At 33.4% G+C, this 22,693-nt stretch overlaps 3 protein-coding genes across 7 annotated transcripts; all 3 read right to left on the minus strand.

Moving 5' to 3' along the window:
- Positions 1 to 5,074: 5,074 nt before the first annotated feature.
- LOC114738257 (transcription factor IIIA-like) lies at positions 5,075 to 9,285 on the minus strand. 3 transcript variants are annotated; one of them, XM_028926294.1, is made up of 7 exons: positions 9,025 to 9,285; positions 7,325 to 7,476; positions 7,085 to 7,219; positions 6,192 to 6,480; positions 5,826 to 6,061; positions 5,546 to 5,689; positions 5,075 to 5,424 (listed from the first exon to the last, which is right to left on the minus strand). In XM_028926294.1, exons 2-7 carry the CDS (start codon positions 7,466 to 7,468, stop codon positions 5,266 to 5,268), a joined length of 1,107 nt encoding a protein of 368 aa, XP_028782127.1. In that variant the 5' UTR covers positions 7,469 to 7,476; positions 9,025 to 9,285; the 3' UTR covers positions 5,075 to 5,265. The 3 variants fall into 3 exon arrangements, with proteins under 3 accessions (XP_028782127.1, XP_028782128.1, XP_028782130.1); XM_028926295.1 differs by lacking the exon at positions 9,025 to 9,285 and adding an exon at positions 7,923 to 8,018; XM_028926297.1 differs by lacking the exons at positions 7,325 to 7,476; positions 9,025 to 9,285 and adding an exon at positions 6,585 to 6,766 and having other exon boundaries at positions 7,085 to 7,213.
- Positions 9,286 to 10,881: 1,596 nt separating this feature from the next.
- On the minus strand, positions 10,882 to 15,813 carry LOC114738258 (mRNA-decapping enzyme subunit 2). 3 transcript variants are annotated; one of them, XM_028926300.1, is made up of 10 exons: positions 15,742 to 15,813; positions 15,535 to 15,645; positions 14,776 to 14,927; positions 14,066 to 14,193; positions 13,240 to 13,335; positions 12,724 to 12,876; positions 12,096 to 12,199; positions 11,937 to 12,004; positions 11,321 to 11,507; positions 10,882 to 11,219 (listed from the first exon to the last, which is right to left on the minus strand). In XM_028926300.1, exons 2-9 carry the CDS (start codon positions 15,612 to 15,614, stop codon positions 11,323 to 11,325), a joined length of 966 nt encoding a protein of 321 aa, XP_028782133.1. In that variant the 5' UTR covers positions 15,615 to 15,645; positions 15,742 to 15,813; the 3' UTR covers positions 10,882 to 11,219; positions 11,321 to 11,322. The 3 variants fall into 3 exon arrangements, with proteins under 3 accessions (XP_028782133.1, XP_028782132.1, XP_028782131.1); XM_028926299.1 differs by having other exon boundaries at positions 10,882 to 11,250; XM_028926298.1 differs by having other exon boundaries at positions 10,882 to 11,507.
- A 2,011-nt stretch (positions 15,814 to 17,824) lies between these two features.
- Positions 17,825 to 21,732, minus strand: LOC114738259 (CASP-like protein 5A2). The gene is made up of 3 exons (XM_028926302.1): positions 21,335 to 21,732; positions 20,176 to 20,308; positions 17,825 to 18,369 (listed from the first exon to the last, which is right to left on the minus strand). The coding sequence occupies exons 1-3, from the start codon at positions 21,538 to 21,540 to the stop codon at positions 18,178 to 18,180; spliced, it is 531 nt and encodes a 176-aa protein (XP_028782135.1). The 5' UTR covers positions 21,541 to 21,732; the 3' UTR covers positions 17,825 to 18,177.
- Between the last annotated feature and the right edge of the window lie 961 nt (positions 21,733 to 22,693).

Below are 22,693 nucleotides of genomic sequence, written 5' to 3' on the forward strand. Positions count from 1 at the left end.
TATTTTAAAAAAAAAATTAAGGATTATTAAATTTATTTATTGGGTAAACCATTTAATTATTAGGGACAAACCTGAAAGATAATTACTCCTTTGATGATAAACATAATACTTATTTTATAGTGTAATTTATACTATAAAATAGGTCTTATATTTATAACTGGAGGAGTATAATTTTAGACAAATTTAAAAAGTTTACAATTAACTATGACTTATATTTAAGATAGAGATAATGCTGCTATTTTTTTTTTGACCAGCAAAGATAATGCTGCTATTTAGCATACTATTATATTCGTTAATAAAATTGGAAAATAGTTTACTATGATTGTATCATAGATATCATAATCACTTTAGATTTGTTAATCATGATTAACTCATTATGAAGAGTGTTATTATCATAAAACTTTCGTGCACTTTAGATTGTGGAGTCTGGGCCTCTCAATTATAATGCTTTTAAATTATGAGGGGATTTATAAGGTGACAGTTAATTAATGCCACTCAATTATTTTTGAAGTATAAAAAGGTTTTTATAGGGTGGTTGTACTTTTGAACTGTTAATAAATTATAGGACGACATAGCCTGCCTTCTACATATAAAAAATATTAATGGCAAGCCGTCCAAATTAAAGTCACGTTCCATGATTATTTATGGCCATTCACTTAACACCACAAATTTGGAAATTTAATTAAAAAATTTATTTAATTAAATAAAATGTATATCACTATCCCACAAAATATATAATTCTTATTGCTTTGGTGGTCAGCTAGCATAACAATTTTTGAAACCTCAATTAATTAGCTAATAAAAAAAAAAATCTCTCCACCGAGTTGATAGTTTATTATTATGGTGGATTATTCGATTAAATTTGATTGTTCAAATTTGATAATTTTTTTTGAAATAAAAATTAATTTATATAATTAAATTTGGATTTGAACTGCCTAATATTACAATAAAAATGCTATAAAAAGAAAAACCGAACTCAACATGAAAGGATTTCATACGTGGGTTAGCTTTATGTGATTGAAGACGATGGAATACTAATTAATTTATGCATTCCAATTTCCACCAACACCACCATGTGTTCCTTTTCATAAAAAAGATTATCATCGCTTAATTATAAAAATTAGATTTTAAATTAATTAAACTCCTTTTCAAAACTGTCCCTCTTTGAGCCCAACAATACTTAAAAAACAAATACTCACGCAATCCATCCTCTGATCCTTCCAATACTTGAAAAAATTTCCTTATCTTCGGTGGTTTCTTAATTAATTAATTTAGTTACAATTATTATTTTCTTCTTATTTTGTAGTACATAACTGGGGAAAAAAAATAATATATTTAATTCTTAGCTTGCAAAGTCAGTTAACACCAGTTTCTATCAAAGTTCGATATAATTATACACTTTTGGCTTTAATTAAATATTCAAAGTAGATAAGATAAGAATTTTAGAAAATTGTTGCGCCAGCCATTCTTTTTTGTCAATATTTTTATTTAAATTTCTTTTTATGATAATGCGGCATTTTTTTATTTCTCGTTTTGCCAACTAAAGGCGGCACCTCAATCACAAATAATACATAGCATAATAATAATTGATAATTTAATGACCCATCCATCTCATGGTGACAACTTTTTAAGGTCTGTGGTACAAAACACTTTAAAGATGTGATCAAGAATTTCAAGGACCATATTACAAAATACATATTTTTGAATAATTTTTAAATTTTTATGATTTTTTTTAAAGATAAAGTTAGGTCAAGACAAAATTTTACAACTCAATCAAAGAGCATTTATGTTAATACCGATGAGATTATGTAAATATATAGTGTCTACATAAGGTAGGCTGCATGACCAACTGTCGTTTAATGAGAATGGCGTAAAATGTTGACTTTTGCAGCAAATAAATTGACTGCTTATGGCGTAAACCTCCAAATATAATTTCCGTAGGGAAAATGCTACCTATCTAAGAGCAATAGGGTACTTATTTTAATATAAGTATGTGTTTTATTAAGACAAAACACATAACGTGGTGCAACTAATATAGGTGGGATCTAATAGAATAACTAAGTTATTTGTAATACGACGAATCAAGGTTTGAATTTTTACCGAGAGAGTTACCCACATTCGTGTCACACACATTAAATTAAACAATTTGTGCATTTAACAATTCGGTACTTAGGTAAAGCTAACGAGCACAAATCACGCCAATGTAAAGGTTGGCAAAAAAGACTTAAAATACTCTGTAGGCACACGCAGCCGGGCTACTATATTGGGCGCGGCTATATATAAATACATATATACACACACATAAAAACATGCACGCATCTACGTATGTTTTTTTTTTTTTCCTTTTTAAATTTTCTTCTAATTTTTTTATATTGATTATTTTGGAGTATTTTTTAATATATTTTATTTTACATAATCAGGTATCTTTATGATTATCATTTATGCCTCATTTGGCATCAAATTTAAAATCATTTATGAATACATTTCATGAAAACCAAAATAAAACTTTCTTCATATTCTGTAAATTATGATTGAAAAGTTGCAATTAGCTTTTAATGTTTTATAACTTTTATTTTTAAAATTCTAAAATAATTTCTTGATCTATGTTAAAAAATAATTATAATAAAAATATTTTCCGAGTGAATTTAATTATATTTTCTCTCTCTTTTTTTTAAAAAAATGTTTAAAACAAGTTTGTTAATACTAGGCCGAGCCCTAGCCGACTCCAACTGTTCATCAGCGGAACATTGAGCAAGGCTTCGGGCTGGACCATTCCGGCCCGTGAACTCCCATAGTCTTGCTTCATCACCCTCCATGCGTCCACCATGCCGTTTATTCGAATATCTCCTATTTATATAAAATTTAAAAATGTACCCAAAAAAAATTTAAAAAAACATTAGATAATAATCTCTATGTCACACACGGAATTATTTTCAAGAGACTGAAAAGATGTAATACTTTTTAAAGAGATGATACATATGTGCCTGCATGGGTGTGCGTTAAGCGTATTAAATTTTAGTTTGTCATCTTCAATCTGACTGTTGTTTGATTAGAAGTGAGCATTCGGTTATTCAGTTCGTTAGTGATACTACCAAAATAACCGAATAGAATCATAATGCCAACACCGAACCGAAACCAAACATGGTTAACTAATCGAACCAAATTAATTGAAATATATTCGGTTCGTTAGTGGTCTTATTCGGGTATTGGGCCTCTTTTTGGGCTTTTTTTTTGTTCCAAATATCATACATGTGGAACGGATTTCTTCGAGTATGAAAATGGAGAAAGCTTTTGAAGAGGCCCGTGTGGTAGCTTACACAATGCATGTAGTGGCTTTCCTCCTGGCTAATGTTCAGTTGGTTCTCTCATGTTGGATCTCGATGGTTTACGCCTCTTACCTAGCGTTCCCAAATCTAAACATTCTTTTGCAGAGCTGCTCGGCCCTTCTATTCCCATTCTTTAACTGGATTCTGATACTTTTCTGGAAAAAAGGTCAGGATCTTCAGGCTTTGAAGACTATGAATCGCTTCTTGGTTCAATCATGTACGGCCACTTCCTGTGCTGTTGGGTTATTGTGGCTGGTGTTGATCGACGCGTTACTTCTTAGCTGCCATTTCAGTTGCATTCGGTTTTAAACTAGGACTCGATCGTCCCTTCCAAATTTTCTCTGTTGGATTTCTTAGGCGTGATTTTATGTTGTGTTTTGGTTTCCTGGTCTCCCTGGAATTTCTGCATTTGATAATACTCGCTCCTGGTGACTTTAGATGAATTGGTGAAATTAGTTAAAATTGCTTCTTCTTTTTCTTTTTTTTCAAGAAAATATTAAATTATTCTCAAGTTAAAAGAATTTAGTTAGTTAGCTTGAAAATTTTACAGTTCATTAAGGATGAGAAAAATTAAAACTTTAAATAAAATATGTATAATTATATATTTGAAAATACGTTAGAAGTCTTTATAAATAAGAATGGAGGTAGTATCAACTAAGTCTGATTCCTTTCTTATCTTATATTCAAGTTAAATCTATATTAGAAAAATAGAGGCTTGGCCTTAGGAATTAAATTTATATGGTTTAATTCTTATATCAAGAATGACTGCATTTTTCCAAGCAAAATTACAGATCTAGATTCACATTACATTAATATGATCTACATAACACAGGGAGCTCATTATTTTATTAAACTTTGGACAAATAAAAACTTCGTTTGAATTTTTGAAGACATGCAAATGAGTAAACCTTAAACTTGGTAAAATTATAGTAGCTTGTTAGGCGTAAATTGTGATTCATTAATAATCCCAAATTTATTTATTAATTCTTGACTTAAATATAAAGTATCTCACTTTGTTTTTTAAATTTATAACTTTTTTAAAATATCATTATTATTGCATATACTAAAGAAATTTTTTAATAAACGAGATAATTTTCATTATTAATGATTTAAATAGTATTATATATCATTCGTTAAAACATCTTCGGGAATGTTGAGATGTCAATAATTAATTTATTAACAACATAACAAAAAAAAAGAATTAATAAATTCAAAATTAGGTTTGATAACAACATTCTATTTAATATTGATAATACTCTTCTGATCTTATTTACAAGGTACTTCCAGCATATTTTACATAGACCAAGAAAAATATTAAACTTCATTAACTCTTATTTAAAATTTAATAATTTTTAATTTTATTTCTATTTAATATACATTATACCTCATATAAACAAAATCATTACAATAATAAATTAGATAATAATTTTCATCCATATAAAAAATTTCTCTCAATATCCTATAAATAAAATCAAGAAATACCTCCTCTCTCTACTCTATAAATAAGATAAGAGGAGTAGTAGATTTACCAATAACAACAAATTTTTGTTAACATTTCTTATTTGAAATTTAATAGTTTCCAACTTTTTTTTTGTGGGTAATTTCCCCTAACAAAAATGCAAAAGCGACAGCGGGTGAATAGCTTATATATATATATATATATATATATATATATATATATATCATATCTCTCTTTGATCAACATAGTTTCCACAGCAAATCAGTAAATAATATACATCAATTACAACAGGTACCAGAATTTACTACGCTTTTGCCCCATGTTAATGATTCTTCACATAATTTCTCCCACCCAGATTTGCCGTAATGCCACTTCTGGATGGTTGGCGTAGAATCATTTTGATAATTCCCCAGAAGCATTGATGTGGAACACATGCATGGTAGGAGGAGGACGCTTATGGTTGAATATAGTACACACAGCTTAATGCATCTGATCATATTCTTGCGTCAGTAGCCAATGATGCAATTGACTGGGTGGAGTAACTCTTTTTCTAACTAACATTTCAACAGTAGGACATGTTCTCTTTCGCCCTCCTCTAGGTCTTGATCTGAACTGCCCATCAGTTTCTTCAAAATCTCCCTGTACCAAGGTCCAAGGCATCCATAAATCCATAAATTTTTAAATAAAAAACTTTGCACATTACACCTAAAACATCCAAAGTTATTCAAACAAGTTTGACGGCACAAGTGAATGAATTTACCAGGCTATAGACATGCGATCCAATTTTCTCGTGTTTATCTCTCACATGTTTGTAAGAGAATCTCATGCCACAACCAGGAAAGCCACACACAAAAGGTTTCTCTTCAAAGTGCACAGCCTTCTCATGCTTCTGGAGATTAGATTTCTGTTGATGCATAGGCCGAGTAAATTGTAAGATTCAATTGCTACAAAAATGGAATATTATATAAAAAACAATCTAGCTCATAGACAACTCAGATTTAAATTGTACATTAAACAGTTGAAGAATATGAATGTCTTACACTTGAGAATTTGCTACCACAATCTTTATATTCACATTTAAACGTCTCTGACGAAGTGCTGGTTTCATGCATACGGAGGTGCCGCTTAATATTCTTCTTCAACTGTTTTTTCCCACATGTCTCACAGGTCACGTATTGGTGGCACAATTTGATATGTTCTTGAAGGCATTGCTCATTTGTGAAATGCTTCATACAATCAGGATATAAGCAGATTACCTCTACTGACTCCAGCTTAACTGCAGGTTAAAGACAATCTTTAAAATTGTCTAATATCATTTCAAACTTGAGTCACCCAAAAGTTTGTGTCAAGGCTACTCAATAAACATCTCAAGAAATTAAAAAAATTGCAAATGAAAACAATCTTACCATGAGAATCTTCATGCTTTTTCAGCTTTGATGCAAATTTGAAAACCTTTCCACAACCAACTTCTGGGCAAACATACTGCTTCGAATTTTCAGCAGTAGTAGAAGTGGAATTCTCATTATGGAATTCCTTGACATGTCTTGTCATATTTCCTTGAAAAGCAAAGTCGCGATTGCAATTCTCAACAGGACACTTGAAAGTTTTCCCTTGATGCTGAAGAGAATGACGAGTCAAGTGGTCCTTTCTTCTGTAACATGCCTGACAATCCTCAATGGCACACACATATGGCCTCTGAAACCATTAAATGAGCGTTAAAAGCTGCAATGCCAAAATCTAAACAGATTTAACTGTGCTCTAACAAGAACAAGACATAAGCAAACAAACTGAAACCTTACTGTACTCAGCGTGATTGAGGCACCCTGATGGAGCTTCTCAGGAGGTCTCCCTGCCTGATACTGATCCATTAGGTTGATATATGATGCCTCACGCATTTTGGAGTTCTTTGTCTGGGATCCAATGCTTCACGCTATAACATCCACAACTTTCCAATAATAATAATATCTTATAAACTAATTCCCTGCAAAAATATGCATCTTCAGTAGATTGATCAACCAATATCATCCAGTGTTAATACAAACAGTTATACATCAGAAAACGTTAGAATTTTTGCAGCTAAGGGGACAGATCAAACATAAAATCTGACAGATGCGAAACAGACATTTCCTCTCATACATCACAGACATCAACAAGTGAAAATCAATTTTGATCTGCCATCTTTTTCTACAAATTCAAAACATACTACGGCTCAAAATCTCCACAAATGATTTTTAAACCATGTAAATTTGGAAGAACTAAATTTGGACAACAGGATACTAGCACGTTGACAAATAAATACCTCAAGTGAATGGCTTTGCATGTGCTGGATTAGATAGGCAGGCTTTTTAAAACTAGCACCACATTCCTTGCAAGTATTGGATTTTACATCCTCTACTTTGAAATCTGTATTAATTCTGGCTTTCTCCACCTCCTCCTGAGAGACATCAGGATTTATAAAACTTAATAGCAGTTATTTAATTAATCCTGACAAACCGAAAATTTTTAGGTTTACAGTAGACTTCTTAATCCAAGAAACTACCTTATGGTGGGTATTGATGTGAGTGGTTATCAAGGTCTTCTTGGACCTGCAAATGCCACAGTATTCACAGTAATAGCGTCTAATATCTCTGAAAACAGGCCTCTCTTCTGCTTCCCCTGCCTCACCCATCTTTGTCTCACACATTCAGCTTGCTGCCACATAAAACAAAATATCAAGATTAATAGAGCGATCACCAGAAAGTCATAAAGGAAATTCGAAATTCAGATGTAACTACCCAGAACTACCAAGCAAGTAGCACAAGACTTAGAATACCCACACGAAACTTGTTCATTTGTTTGGCCATCACATGAAATTTTTCATAAAATGTGTAATTCTGACAAAAAATTTCCAAAAGCCTAACAACTTCAAATCTATTACAAAGAGCAAACGAAAATATCAACCAGCTCATCAAGGCAAGGTTTTCTTTCCAAAGCAAGAGATAAAATCAATTATCATCGCCGATCCATAAGCCAATCCTTAAATCTAAAGTTATCGTACCACTGGAAGCTTGGAGATAATCGCATTGAAAAAAAAAAAAAAACTTGAGTAGTACAGTAAGAAAAACGCAAGTTGTTAGAGATGAAATTGTTAAACTCACAATTTTCAGTAAAATTCCCAGAGGATACCAAAATCCAGAATATCGACTCCAGTACCGTACAGCACCCAAACCTTCGGGGACAACCCGAGATCAGTGTGATGAGAGTAAGGGTGAGTATTCGGTTATTCGGTTCGGTTAGTGATACTAACCAAAATAACCGAATAACCAAATAGATCATAATGCCAACACCGAACCGAAACCAAACATGGTTAACTAACCGAACCGAATTAACCGAAATATATTCGGTTCGGTTAGTGGTCTTGTTCGGTTATTGGGCCTCTTTTTCTTTCGGTTCCTAATATCATACATGTAGCCAACCAACAGAATAAAAGTCCAAAAAATAACATTCCTTTTAGGCAATGCAATGCATAAAATGATGTTAATTAAAATGTAGCACTACTTCCACGCACTTTTCCAAAACCCAAGCTTCGTATCTTGAATTAAAATCATCAAAATAGGACCGCTTATAAAATAAGTTATGAAGTTGAATAAAAGTTTGATTCATTTTTGTTAATTAATCAGTCTTTTCAAACGAAAGTATCAAGTAACCTAGATTGCTGAATCAATGGATATCTCACCCACCTCCCACACACTGATTTCACACCCCCTGTTCCTTTTTTTATTATTAGTCTTGGCCGACATTTCTGTGAAACATAAATTATTCACAAATATGTATATCTTAACACACTATCATAGTTAAATAAGTTGGAGATGTTTACATCTATCATAAAATTATATTCATCATTAATAAACCACTAATGATGTCAAACATTGTTGGACAGCGATGGTCTTTCTTTATATATGTATAAGGCGTTTTCACGATAAGACTATAGCCGGTCTGAAAGTGGCAGCTGGAAAAGCAGAGAGACTAGAGAGAACACACGGTGTATAGGGTTAATTTACAAATAATGGTTTTGGGACCATATTCTAAATTATGACTACATGAAAAGGCTACTTGAGAGGCAAGAGCTATTTCCTTCTCATCACAATTCACACCTGAGAGGATTCCACATTTTAAGAGCCCCCCTAAAAAAAAAATATTAGAGCGATGAATCAGGGGAGAGAGAAGATTGAAAATTTTGAACTATGGCATATGTCTTACCTCACAATAACGAAGATTGAAAGGTGAGAGAACCGGGGGAATCTACTGGAATGCGACAAGCAACGGCCAAGGAGGGAGGAGACTGCGGCGAGTAGCGAGGTGTGAGTCCGAACTTTGCGACGGCCAAGGAGTGAAGATCGGAACTTGAGAGCGAAGGCCGAAGAAGGAGAAAGGAGAACTAGAGATTGGACTTTGGAGAAGGAGGCTGCGATGGTGCGGCCTGTAAGATTTAGGGCTTGAGATGGGAGTGAGAGGCTACGGGAGAGAGTGATGGGTCTGGCTTCTCTCCACTGCGGTTATGGTCCGCTGCCCTCCCCTACCTTCATACGGCACCGTTTGAAGCAAAATGATAAGGGAGCAAGAATAATAAAATAAAGGGCTGGGTACTTCGGCAAATGGATAAAGACAAAGGCATTGGCTGAGAAAAGAGGAAATGCCTAATCCCAGTTTGTAGACCCGCCCACCCCAAAACATTTTTGTTAAAAACTCAGTTAAATATCTTTTTTAACTTCTTAATTAAGAAAAAGAGAAAATTTATGGAAAAAAACTATAAACCATCTGTTTTACCTGAAAACTCCAGACGATTTTGTTAATGAAAAATCACATCTGAAGACTTATTTTATTAATCGAACAAATATATATTTTTTTGCTAAAACTTAACCAAACATATAAGAAAAGGAGAAAAATTAACCCAAGAAAAAAAAAGAGAAAAAAATTATTTCACATCATTTTCTACTGTTAATATTATTTCTGATCCTTAATATGAGAACTACATAATTAATTTATAAATATTAAAAAAATTAGTTAAATTAGTTATTAATAATAAATATGCGTTACTTTCTCTAAAATATCCTTACTAATAACGTATATTGACTAAAAATACTATTTAATAAAATTCTTATTATGTGCAATTACTATAGGAACTATTTTAGAAAACATGGATAAATATGAGATATAAAATAAATTAGGATCTTATATTTAAAACAAAATTAAAAATAAAATTAGTTCTTATATTAAAGACCAAGAATATTATATATATTTATATTTCTAAAGTTATTATCATTTTATGCCTGGACAATCGTTTAAAAAAATTTTCGTTGCCATTTTATAAAGCAAGGAATCGTTTGGTTAATATTTTTCAATAAAAATAAATTATTTTAGAAGAAAACGTTGAAAAAATATAACATTTAAAAAGTTTAATAAAACTTTTTAAAATTAATAAAATTTAAGTCTTCACATGTGATTTTTCATTAACGAAAACGTTTAAAGTTTTCAGATAAAAAAGATAGTTTATAGCTTTTTTAAAATAATTTTTCTCTTCTTATGTATTTGCTTAATAAAGAGGCTAAAAAAGATATTTAACTGAGTTTTTAAAAAAAATTGTTTTGGGATGGGTGGGTTTACAAACTAGGATTAACATTTAACAGGCACTTCCTCCTCTCGCTCCATTGTCATTTTGCTTCAAACGGCAGCGGAGGGCAATGGACTCTAACTACAGCAGAGAGAAGCCAAACCTAAGAGTGATGGTGTGAGGAGACAAAAAAGTAGTCCTCAGGGTGTAAAAAGAAAATAGGGAGAAGTTTTTAAAAAAATAAAGAGTTATTTTCAAATAATTTCGGTTATTCGGTTCTAACCAAATTATTTTAAAAGAAACCATTTTAAAAGAAACCGAACTGAGAACCGAAATAACCGAAAAAAATAACCGGAAAAAAAAAACCTAATTAATCGAACCGAAAAAACTGAATTGAGTTCGGTTCGGTTTTGCTTTTGACTCTTATTTTCTTTTCAACAGGCCTTGTATATTGGTCTCATATTTTAAGGCCAAGGGGCATATTCTATCAATAACAGAACCAGACAGCTGCAAACCATGACAATGTGATTACAGGCTAGTGAAGTTGGCGATCACATCAACGAAACACACAGATGATGTGCAGTAGCCAATAGTCGACTAGCAAAATATTACAAAAGTGTACTAAACTTTAAGAAAAAAAGCACGTCCATAATTTCTCAGTTTCACTTGGCCTCCTCATGTTTAAAGAAGTGCTAACAAGGGGAAGAAGATTTGACTTGTACACCTTTACCGGTTCTACAGACAATTGTAACCTAACAGCGCAAACTACTTACACCAGGCTTCCTGTACATAATGTACATATTACTCCGACCAAACAAAGTTGAGATACATCATGTACAGCTACCTAATCCGGATGAAGAGTCATTAATATCAACCTGACATACAAGTGAAAAGGTGAAAATCAATCGGTTATGTGAACTTTACAGTTAGGTTTACGGTCCGGACCTTCAGGAAGAAAAGCCAGCTTCCATTGCTCGCAAGATTGGACCAGTATCAAATCTGAAGTTCCTAAAGCTCTTGCCAGGGCCCGTGTCCAGAGAATGAGAATCAGACTCAGGCATTACTGGTTGGCTGTCCATTGTCATTGAGCTACTTCCAGTAGAACTGTTCTTCGCCTTCCAAATACAAATTCCTTCACAGAAGCAGTAGCTTTTAGTACACACCAATCATTATATGATTATATGAAGACTCACCATTGAAAAATTCTGCAAACAGGAAAATCATTACAGCACTTAATTTAGAACAGGTAATACATCACAGGCTTTCGTTTTATATGTGCAGTACTGAAGTTTATGACTGCACATCAACCTGCGAAAATCATATCAATACCTACTATGAGATGTACGAAACTTTGACGGACATAAATTTGCACAACACAACATTGATCCAGTTGATGGAAACTGGTAATCCAGTCCAGTGATAACGAGGACTTGACTTTCAATAATTAGACATTTGGGATGTCAAGTACTTTTCACGCTAACCAGCAGAAGTATGCTGCCGCCAACAAGATACCTGATATAACCTACCAAACATTTGCCAGAAGCCGAGAATCTAGACTCACCTTTAAGGGGCAAATCAGGCCTTGGAGGTATTGGAGGTGGATGTTCTGAAATCCAAGTGTTCAATGATCTGCACATATGCAAGCACGGAAACTTCTTTTCACTTTTACAAAATAAGGGTGATTACCAAAATCATCAAAATTATATTTAGCAACACTCACCTAAGGAATGGGGCTACCATGTAAAGCTTGAGGCCAGTGATCCCACGAGAAATCACTTCACCACTTGCTGGCTGAAGTTCATCAAGCCGATGCCATGCAATTTCCTGCATTCAGATAACGAACAATTCTTTCAGCATTTGATTACCTAAAGATTTCATATCCCTTCAAGGATAAATCACGAGAAGATAAATTCATGACTCCAGTCCTAAGAACCAACAAAAGCAACCACGTTATAACCTATTTCGGCCACAGGACATATCCAATTAAAAAGACGTGCAAGAACCAAATAATGCTGGCCAAAACTGAATATAGATCCAAGCATTAAAATTTAAAAGCTAACAGAGTGTACATTAACTGATTTTACTTGGCAAAAACTGAAATGCTATTGTCCTCCCCATTCACAAATAGTTGCAATAATTATCACACAATATGCAGTTCATAATAATAATTACAAAATAGACACAAGTCACACAACATACATAAGAGTCATTTTTCAGATTACATTAACAAGCCCCCCTTATCAGAAAGCTCTAGAAAGCATAAATTTGAGCCCGTGTTGTAAACTAATAAAAGTTCAAAGCACTTGGAAAATTCTAAAATAAATCCATTTACAAAAAGAATCACATACACTGATCTCTTTTTTAGTAAGTGGAGCAAAAGGTGTATCATCCTTCACGCCAGCAATGATATAAAGCCGCACTCTTTGTTGTCCAAAAATAACTTCAATGTGCTCTTCCTTTTTAAGAAGTTTTGAAACATCAAAACCAGTTTCTTCCATGACCTGCATTCACCACAAACAAGTAGTGTACAGAGTAGCCAATTCATATGGCTTGAAGTTTCTCTCAATTATACTAGGAGTAATTTTATGATCTTGGCCATCATCTCACATATCATGGTATCTTGGATACCAAACTTAAATAACAGTGTTTTATATACTTTTATGAGATAATATGGCAGCATATGAGATGCTACCTCCTAAATCTATTACACTTGGTTAATATATTCCTACACGACTATACCTGTAGAAACAGTAGATCCAATCTAATGAGTAAATGGAAAGAGGGCAATACATGTACACACGTATATGTGTATGTATATATATATATGGATAGAGAGAGAGAGAGAGAGAGAGAGAGAGACTTACTTCCCTAATGGCACATGCATGATCTTCTTCATCTTTGCTCTTTTTGCCCCGAGGAAAACTCCAGCTTGAACCTTTCCATCCTTTCACTAGCAAGCACTGTAGACAGCAGGCATGTAAGAAATTTGACTTAACCAGCCAATAAATGAATATAACAAAACAATATCACCAGTTCCTACAAATCCACACGTCAAAGAACTCAAAACAACAGCAAATGAAAAACCATAATATACTGAAACTATAAGACTTCCCCAACGTGTCTTCTAGTCTTCTCTGAAATAATATTGCAGTCAAATAGTCATAATTTCAAAGGGCAAATTTATTGAATGTGCCTTCAGAGAGCAAAACAAATGGATGAATTTCAACACATAACTAGAATACTGTACTTCCCTCAATTTGGAACTTTCACCGAGATTCATAATCTCAGTTGGATAAAATGATCTAAGAAATTTTGGTCCAAAGATGAATATCTGGAAACGAGAAAGTCATTTGGTGCTGACACTATAGACAATGGCACTGGGAATGGGAAGCATGGATGCTAGTTAAGTCCCTGATTAATTTTGAAATAGCAATAATTGCATGTTACATGTTCAGTCATCCTAGTGATAAAAAAATTCATTGGAATTCTTAAAAGCAAAGCTCTCAATGCAGAAACCATAGTTGCCAACCATGGATGCTAGAAAATGCACAAGAACAGAGTTGCACAATCTTGTTGCAGGGTGGTAAAACAATTGTCATTGAAGTAAGGGGGCATGAAAATAAAGTTATCTTACAAAAGAAAAACAAATAAACAGTATTGCTTCCAGCACGTGGTCCTAAACCAGCTTACCCTTTCAAAGGTTTCATCTAGAATTATTGCACCGGTAACTGGAACTCGAACCTTGTACGAAGTAAAGTCCTTGAATATATCATCTATATGAGCCACATAAGGCTTCAAAACATCACAACTATTAAACACTAATATCTGTTAAGGAAAACAGGGTACAATCATTAGATGTTTGAACGCAAAGGAAATTTAAAACCAGACTGTCTCCATGACTTGTAATTTTTATCAAATGCTTAGACAACTATACCTTAGTATCTTGTCAATATTAACAAATATTATATAGAAAACTTTTCTTTTCTATCTCCAGCAGATGTGCGTGTCCACAGGCAAGCAGGTAAGTATAAAACACATTTTAAATTCGAGCTAACAAGCAGTTTCAACTATTGATGCTTAAAGAAGAAGTTGAATTGCAACAACTCGGTTCAACAATGACCCTTCGCAAATGCATCATTGCAGTTTCTCCAAACAAAAAATTTTGGAAAAATGTTAAAGGAAAACATTCTCTATACATCCCATGTTTTGAATATTTGCTTATATTCTTCTATTTTCTAGCAATGACTAGACTACAGAAAATATCATACTTAGTTCTTTCCATGTCTTAAGTTAGAAAAGGAAAATAACAAAGAGAATGAAAGAGGAACTTGTAGAGTTATCAAATACAGATAAGAGTGACAGAAATGACCAAAAATCCAAAGAGAAATTATACAGGATACATAAAGAAGTAAACTCCTTGAGGTTGAATGACTTCAGAGATGGATTATTTTCAACAGAATTATCTTCATAAAACCAATGCGCATACTCCACAAGAAACAAGATCCTTTCAAATGATTGGAGGTCTTCCTTTGGCACATTTAACACAAATCGACTGCAACAAATAAAGTATACAACAGACACTTAAAAAATAGTTAAAAAAAAAAACTGATATGGAAGGAAAATTTTCACCCAGAGATCAGGGAAAGAAAGATAATGCAACTGAATACAAATGATGCAGAAGTATAACTGTAATGCACATAACGAATGTTCCACGGCAATCGTTGAGAAAATTGAGGGGCATTAGTAAGTTGTGGGAAGTTGACCGCCAGTTCACCAATCCATAGATAAAGAAAGCACGTCAAGCAACAAAGATGGAGAGGAAAGCCACTAGGAGTAGGCTAGAGTTGAGGGCTTTGGTTAGTTTCTCGGAGGCCGTAAAATTAAAAAAACCCACGCATCCTGTGCACATGTATGCTAAATTCGTCTTAATAAATCCTCGGTATTTTGCGCACGAGGCTATCAATCAAGGGCGTACATGACGATCAATCAGATGAGATCAAACAGTAGAATAAAAATAAAATTGAAGTAGAGAAAAAAAATTGGAGAAACCCCAAGAAAAGCTCCCAGTGTTCAATAACATTTTGCCCTCGTCTTCCACGAAACGAAAAGGAGAATTTTAAAAAAGAAAAAAGAGAGAGAAGGAAATTACAATGACAGACCTGCAGAGATCGTCGAGAAGTTCCTGAGGTGGAAGACCGTTCTTGGATGGAGCACTCGAGGTGCGGGGAAGATTTGACATGGCTTCCGAGCGTCGAATTCGAACCCTAAAACAAAAATTTCAAAGGGGGAAGGGAACGCCAAAAGGGTAAGCTTATTATCTTTCTAAGTGTTTCTTTCTTCTCCTGAACGAAAAACGGAGGGTACAAGCAGAGCAGCAAAAATTAAAACAGCATGGTCGAAGATTGAAATCACTGACTGAGCCGGGAATGTTCGAAAAGTATCGTTTTTGGTTCGTTATTATGATCGTCAGTCACAGTCCGTCAGTCTCATAGATGGGAAAGCACAAAATTAAAAAATTGGAAAATGACAATTAGAAATTTAAGATATAATTCTTAATTTGCAATTGAGATTATCGTTTAAAATCACTTGAAATAGTTCTGTTTTAATTGTAAGACCTCGTTTATATTTATAAATGAGGTTATTTATAATATATAAATAAAGTCTTATAATTAAAATTAAAAGTAGTATATAATTATTTTTTTAAAGAAATTTGTTAAGAACTTGATTATCATTAAATTGATATTTTAAAATCTAACTACAGTCTTTTTTTTTTTTTCCAAAAAGTTATTAGATTTAGGGAGTTGGGGAACAATAGAACACCCAAAAGCATTTTTAAAAAGTAATTTTTTACAAATCGAGATAAATTCCTCTACATGTTTACTTCATAAATTGTAAAATTACTTTTAAAAACATAATTTGGTTTTTACACAAACATCACCTTAATCAATTGCAACCTATACACTATATCAAAAAATTTAATTACAAATTGCTAATTAGATGAAGTTTTAAGTTTAACCTGACATTAACACATTTAAGTGTGATTCCATATTTAATTGTACTGCACCTAATCCTTAATATAAGATCTAGTTAACTAATTTGAAGAAATTAAGAAAATTAGTTAAGTTAGTTATTTGTTATAAATATGTATTATCTTTTTTAAAATGCCCTTGCTAATAATGTATATTAGCTAAAATTACCATTTGATGAAACATTTAGCACATGCACCTATTATAAAGACTACTTTGAAACAAACAAATAAATATAAAAGGCAAAGTGGATTAGAGTCTTATATTTAAGATCAAGTTAAAAGTCAAACAAGCTCTTATAGTAAGAAACGGAGATAGTATAAAATAATCAAGTTACCAAAAGCAATTCAAATAACCTGAATAATAAAAAGCAAAAAAATAATAGTTGGGGGATTGGGAGACAAAATGAAATCAAAAGATAGGAATAGGGGCTAAAACCTACTTCAAACCTTTTCACGAATAAAAATTCTAACAGATGGAATAGATTTTTGGAAAAATCACAAAAAAGACCTTAAAATTTGAAAAATACAAATAAAAACCGTGATAATTTCACTATAAGTTTTGACAATTTCATAACATATTATTATTGTCAAAAGCTATGGTGAAGTTGTTACAGATCCTTATATGCATTTTTCAAATTTTAGGGTGTTTAATTGTGATTTTCCCCGGATTTTTTTCTTTTAATATTTTCTATATTTTTTGTGAATAGTACTTTTCCATTTTTAGATGCAAAAGAATAAATATGACGTTTTATAGTAGAAAATATATTTTATTCATTTTTATTGTATTTGTTCAAATACAACTACTTTATTTATTTTAAAAAAATTCTGCTTTTATCTTCCGATTCATCAACGAAGATATAATAATAAGCATAATATAAAAATAAATTAAATAATAGTTAAAAATAAAGTACTTACGCACAACAATTAAAAATACAAATATTTCGACCTCTCCTTTTGGTGACAAATAATTCAATCATTACAGCCACCAAGCCACCCTAACTATTTTTGAATTAAAATTGAGACTTCATAAATATTTGCACCTCAAACTTGGATTACTTTTTTAGGCTTTTAAAACATTTCGATTGATCCTTTCAAAGCTTGGATACTCAGTTTAATATGCTTAAAAATAATTAAATTGGGCGAATAAGGCTTCTGGGCCTAAGCCCACATGGCCCCCACCCTCCTCTCTCTGGTCTCAAATAGCATCCCATCGTTTTTTCAACCAACCCACCACCCTTTTTCCCTCCATATACTCCTGCACCCTGTGGTACAGAGGAACATTGGATATTCTTCTCTCTCCATTTCATGGAGAAGACTCCATGAAAGGTTTCCCATTAGCGTTTTCTTTCTCTACCACAGGACAACGCAACTGATAGCACCCCCCATTGCAGAAACAAAAGACAACATTAAGAAAATACAAGTTGGGAAAAAATTCAAATGCCTATAGTTGCCTCAAATGAGGACGAGATGATGATAAGCTGTAGCCTGGAGCACCCTTTGGAAGAAACTCTTGGAATGTCTTGTTTACATCATTCGCCAATTAACTTCGCCAAATATTATGGCGCAGGCATCTCTTCTCAGACTAGATCGATGGAGCCATGCGCACAGGCGGTGCACTTGGAAGAATTTCCACGTCTAAGGTTTTCAAGCTCACAACTATTGAATCGAATAAAGGCTATAGTTCAAAGGCATTAAAGAGGACCAGGAATGTGAATTATACATATGGCCAATCATCACACACAGTTCATACCGTAAATACATGAAAAACTGCCTACTACTTGGCAGCCAGTGTCCAGAAATTCAAAAGAAAGGACGGGGAAGCAGCAAACCAACTCATAAATGCCATGGCAGTTGCTATCTCGAACCTGCTGCAGTGATTCTGTGCACAATCATTCAGATCATTGCCAATAAGGACCGTAATACCAGCAGAAGCACAAGAGGCAGCAAAAGTGAGTGTTGAAGTAATCTGCCAAAAAATCAAAAAGGAAAATTTTCTCAGGTTCAACATAAAGTTATGTAATTTAATAAGATCATAATCAGATACCAAATACATAATTCTCTCCATTTAGAATTGCCAAGGCTACATATTCTCTTCATTTTTAGTCCATCACTAAGAATGTGTAAACGAATTCAGTTTGGTTATTTAAAACAACATGAATGACAAGGTATATTTCTACACAAGTAATCTAGAGGAGCCAAAATCAACGCACACAAGCAGCCTGGTATCAAGAAGATCATTACCATCTTTTATTATTTTCAGAAGATAGTGTGTTTTGGGTAAATACAGATTAGTTAGGTTGCTAGTTGTACTAGCAATATTAGGTTTAGTTATTTGGTTATTAGCAACCAAATAGAGGCCATGACCAGCTTATCCAGCATTACATAAAAGGGTTAATGGGGAACCTGTAATTATCTTAGAACCGAATAATGAGTAATGTGCTATGATAACTCAGGAGTTATCATGCAATCCACTCTGTGCATTCTTTCTCTATTGTGTATCAACTTGGTGTCAAAGAATTGATCTTTAGAGGGAATGAAAAAGATGAGAGCTCATCATTGGTTCAGAGAATTGGATGGAGAACTAGATCAAAATCAGACTCATGTCATAAAACACCATAATTTGATGACAAGAATGGGTAAATATGTTAGCAAAGATATTGGCAAAGGTTTTGCAAACAGAGGTGAGCATCAATGGTGAAGTTGCAGGTTCGTCAATGGCTACACTAAGAGGAAAGTATCTTGTGGGCAATTCACAACAGGGTCATGGATTCTCAACAAAATTTACAAGCACTGACTCTATTAATTTGATGGCAGTGATTTAAAAGGGCAGGCGTGTTGCTGCAAATAATTTATTGATGGGGATGCTACACCAAATGATCAGAGGGTCACATGTATTAGTGTGCATTCAAAGGGAAAGCACTTCAATGGCATCAAAACAAGACAAGAAAGAACTTGATGTTAGATTGACATGATTGGCTGGGAATTGTTAAGACGAGGGAACAGTAATTGATTATCAATAATTGATTTCTCAATTTAAGTTGGCAGAGACTGAAATAAGTTCCTCCTTGGTAGGAGTTATCAGTAAGAAAGAAAATGAAGCACCTGTGAGGATTTTCAACCCAAAAGTCCAGTTAATAGCTATGTACTTGGCTGGATCACAAAAAAAACACCATCACAGCCATCTTTTAATGCCAGCCTGTAGCAACCTAAGGCCTGACATTTTTCATAAATAATTATTAACCAAAATATTTCCATACAATTGATAAGACCTCAGCAATAATGCCTGAAGAACCCTCAACTAATGCTAGTTTGAATACAATACAAGAAAAATTGGTAAAACAGTCAACAAGATGGAAGGCGGACAAAAGTAGGTTACGAACTAGCATTAGGAGGTTACAACTAGCTTAGCCTTGAGAGTGAAAAAGTTTAAATGGAAGTCACGTAAATGTCTTATAAGTGAAAAATGCTTAGTCTATTTTGTTAACTCAAAGGAGTTATCTCGTTCAATTCATTTGCTCATTCTTTCTCTACCAGTCTCCCAGGTTTTCCTCAACCAAGCTTACAAGCGCAGAAAGTATGAGTACTTATATATTTTCTCTTTTTTGTGTGTTATGGAAGTGACATCTTGCACGGATAACAAATTAACCTGAGACGGGAGCAATGCTCCAGACTCCAGAGTATTGCTGGCAACCATAGTGAGAAGCAAAAGATAAAAATTCTACAAAAACTTAAACTGCACAAGCTAAATAAGTTTAGCCACATATTTTCTTACTCCATCCCCAATAGAGAATAAGCTGACAATTCTGGAATTCCGGAAGCTACGCTGCACTAAAATGGCATATATATCAGTGATGGCTAGAGTGAGGCTCCACAAGCTTTGCAGACTGACAGCAGCAACCAGGTAGCTGGTACAGCAAATATCACAAAAGCTGTTACACTAAGAAGGCAAAAAATAAAGGCTATAAGATAAAGACTATTACAAATCCCAACGACCATCTCCTTTATTTTTGGCCAAAATGAATCACCTTTGATAACAGTAGAACTAATAGGACAACTTATCCCCTGGCCCCTCCCCTGAAGCCTTTTCCTTTCATTAAATTGTGTTTTGTTCAGATAATTTGGCAATTAAAAGAATTTATGAACAACCATAAAGTTCCTTTCCAACATCCAAATGCTAGCAGGTCCTTTAAGGAACAGGGTTCCAAAAGGGTACAGCAGAGTTAAGTCATTAGCCCTTATAAAATTCATAGATTAGACAACGACCTTTGCCCCTAACCACTACTACTGATAAAAAAAAAAAAAAAAATACAAAACAAGACAACTGCCACTGTCACCGTGAAACCAAAAACAAAACACCCTTCTCAAACCTCATTTTTTATCATCATTTCTTGTGAACTTAAAATTGGTAAACAACACTGAATTCAGTGTTTCAGAAATTTTTAAACAACATTTGACAAATATTTTGTAGATGGTAATTGAGTCAGTGCATTATTATAACTTTAAAAATGTTTGTTTTGTCCCTGCCATCAAACTCCTGTCGATATGGCATTAAATTCTACCACCATAATATATGTTGTATTGGCACTCTACCTATGCATGCCTCAAATCATGCCAATTCACCAAACCACCCATCGCACACCACACAAGGGTTATTTTTACTACATGTAATTTTATCTGTAATCCTTACTGCAGCCATGAATTATGCATATTCTAAGTGCCTGACACATCCCTGGGAGCATAATGGACAAGCTCAGCGACCAGTTCAATGACAGAATTGAAAAGATAACAAATACACAGTCGCTAACTTTTAAACTATATATATCGAATTAAAAATTGACTAAAATTCCTACTACGAACCAATTAAAACGCGTACGGCTGGAAGTAAAGCGTAGAATAGCATAAAAGTAAAGATAAAACAAACATCGGAATACCGGAAAGCGGTGACGGAAGGGAAATCGCTGGTGGTGGCCATGACAACCAGCGCAAGGGCAGCGAAAACGAACTGAAGGAAACGCAAGGCAAGGCCTCCCAATGTGCCCGGCATGCCCTGAACGTCTTTCATCCTTGCCCTAGGCAAAGCATTATCAGTAAGCGGCGGGGCTTCAATTGGGTGAACTGAAGGGTGAACCATGGCCATGATAAAGGTTCCGGCAACACACAAACTAACATAGAAAATGAAAAAGAAGGGGGGGAAAAAAGAATCAGAATTGTGGTCGAGTGCTAGAAGAAGAGGGAAAGGACAGGGGAAGCTGAAGGGAATGATTCCTTTTGGCGTATCCTGAAGAGAGAGAAAGAGGAACGGCTAGTACTACTGAAGCTATGGGCTAACATTGGTGGAAGGCGAACGAAAGAGAGCTGCTTCAAAAATGGCAAAATAGGGAAAGGCAGAAATTCGGTTCTGCGGAGTAGTGTAGTGCATGGTGGTCAATTTATTCATTAACAGTGTAATCTCCGGGGCCCTCGTGTTTAGCAGCATTGGCAGATAACATTTTTATGAAAGCCTATGGTACGTACGTACATGCACACATATATACATAAATTGATATTTGGCAATATACTTATAGGGAAAACCACATTAAAAACACTTAAATAATACAAATTATTTAGGTAATTAAATTTATCAAATTCTTAATTAGATTATATAACCCAAAGAGGAATTTTAAAATTTTATGAAATGACTCTAACATCTTTTTCATTAGAAACCTATAGAAATGAGAAATTTCTATAATTTTCAAATTATTAACTTAGAATTAAAACATGTTAACTGTATACTTGAATTTGTTGATTTTCAAAGTTGTATTGTGATCATTTTTTATTCAAAGACTTATTGCAGGTGTGTTTTAGAGACCTAAATTGTTAATTTAAAATTGAAACATACTAACTGTGAAATATAATATGTTAATTTTTAATATTGTATTGTAATCAAGTTTTATTTAAAGGCTTATTGCAAGTGTTACGAGGACATAAAGTTGTTAATTTAGACTGAAAATTATTAACTATGCAATTGAACTTATTAATTTTTAAGATTATATTATAATTAAGTTTTATTCAAAAACTTATAACAAATATGTTATGGAGACAAAAAATTGTTAATTTAGGATTAAAATATGTTAATTATGAAATGAAACATGTTAATTTATAATTCTCTTTTGATTTCTAATAAAATGGGTATCACGGTCATTTCATAAAATTTTAAAATCCCTCTTTAGATTATATGAAATGATTAAGGGTTTGACAAATTTAATGATCCCAATAAAAAATTGAATTATTTAAGTGTCTTTTCAAAGGAT

This window comes from Neltuma alba, unplaced genomic scaffold, assembly GCF_004799145.2.
Source record: "Neltuma alba isolate B1F8T4 unplaced genomic scaffold, ASM479914v2 tig00013565_pilon, whole genome shotgun sequence".
NCBI lineage: Eukaryota > Viridiplantae > Streptophyta > Magnoliopsida > Fabales > Fabaceae > Neltuma > Neltuma alba.

Bases quoted from the DNA above. Each gene is read 5' to 3' on its own strand.
- LOC114738258 (XM_028926300.1), bottom strand. From the start codon at position 15,614: ATGTCAAATCTTCCCCGCACCTCGAGTGCTCCATCCAAGAACGGTCTT. The intron at 12,005-12,095 runs GTGAGTGTTGCT...GCATATGTGCAG, and splicing joins ATGGTAGCCCCATTCCTTAG to ATCATTGAACACTTGGATTT. The intron at 11,508-11,936 runs GTGAGTCTAGAT...GCTTCTGTGAAG, and splicing joins GCCTGATTTGCCCCTTAAAG to GAATTTGTATTTGGAAGGCG.
- LOC114738259 (XM_028926302.1), bottom strand. From the start codon at position 21,540: ATGGCCATGGTTCACCCTTCAGTTCACCCAATTGAAGCCCCGCCGCTT. The intron at 20,309-21,334 runs GTATTCCGATGT...TTGCTGTACCAG, and splicing joins CCTTCCGTCACCGCTTTCCG to CTACCTGGTTGCTGCTGTCA. The intron at 18,370-20,175 runs GTAAGAAAATAT...ATTTTTTGGCAG, and splicing joins TATTCTCTATTGGGGATGGA to ATTACTTCAACACTCACTTT.
- LOC114738257 (XM_028926294.1), bottom strand. From the start codon at position 7,468: ATGTGTGAGACAAAGATGGGTGAGGCAGGGGAAGCAGAAGAGAGGCCT. The intron at 7,220-7,324 runs GTAGTTTCTTGG...GATGTCTCTCAG, and splicing joins ACATCAATACCCACCATAAG to GAGGAGGTGGAGAAAGCCAG. The intron at 5,425-5,545 runs GTAAATTCATTC...ACCTTGGTACAG, and splicing joins GATCGCATGTCTATAGCCTG to GGAGATTTTGAAGAAACTGA.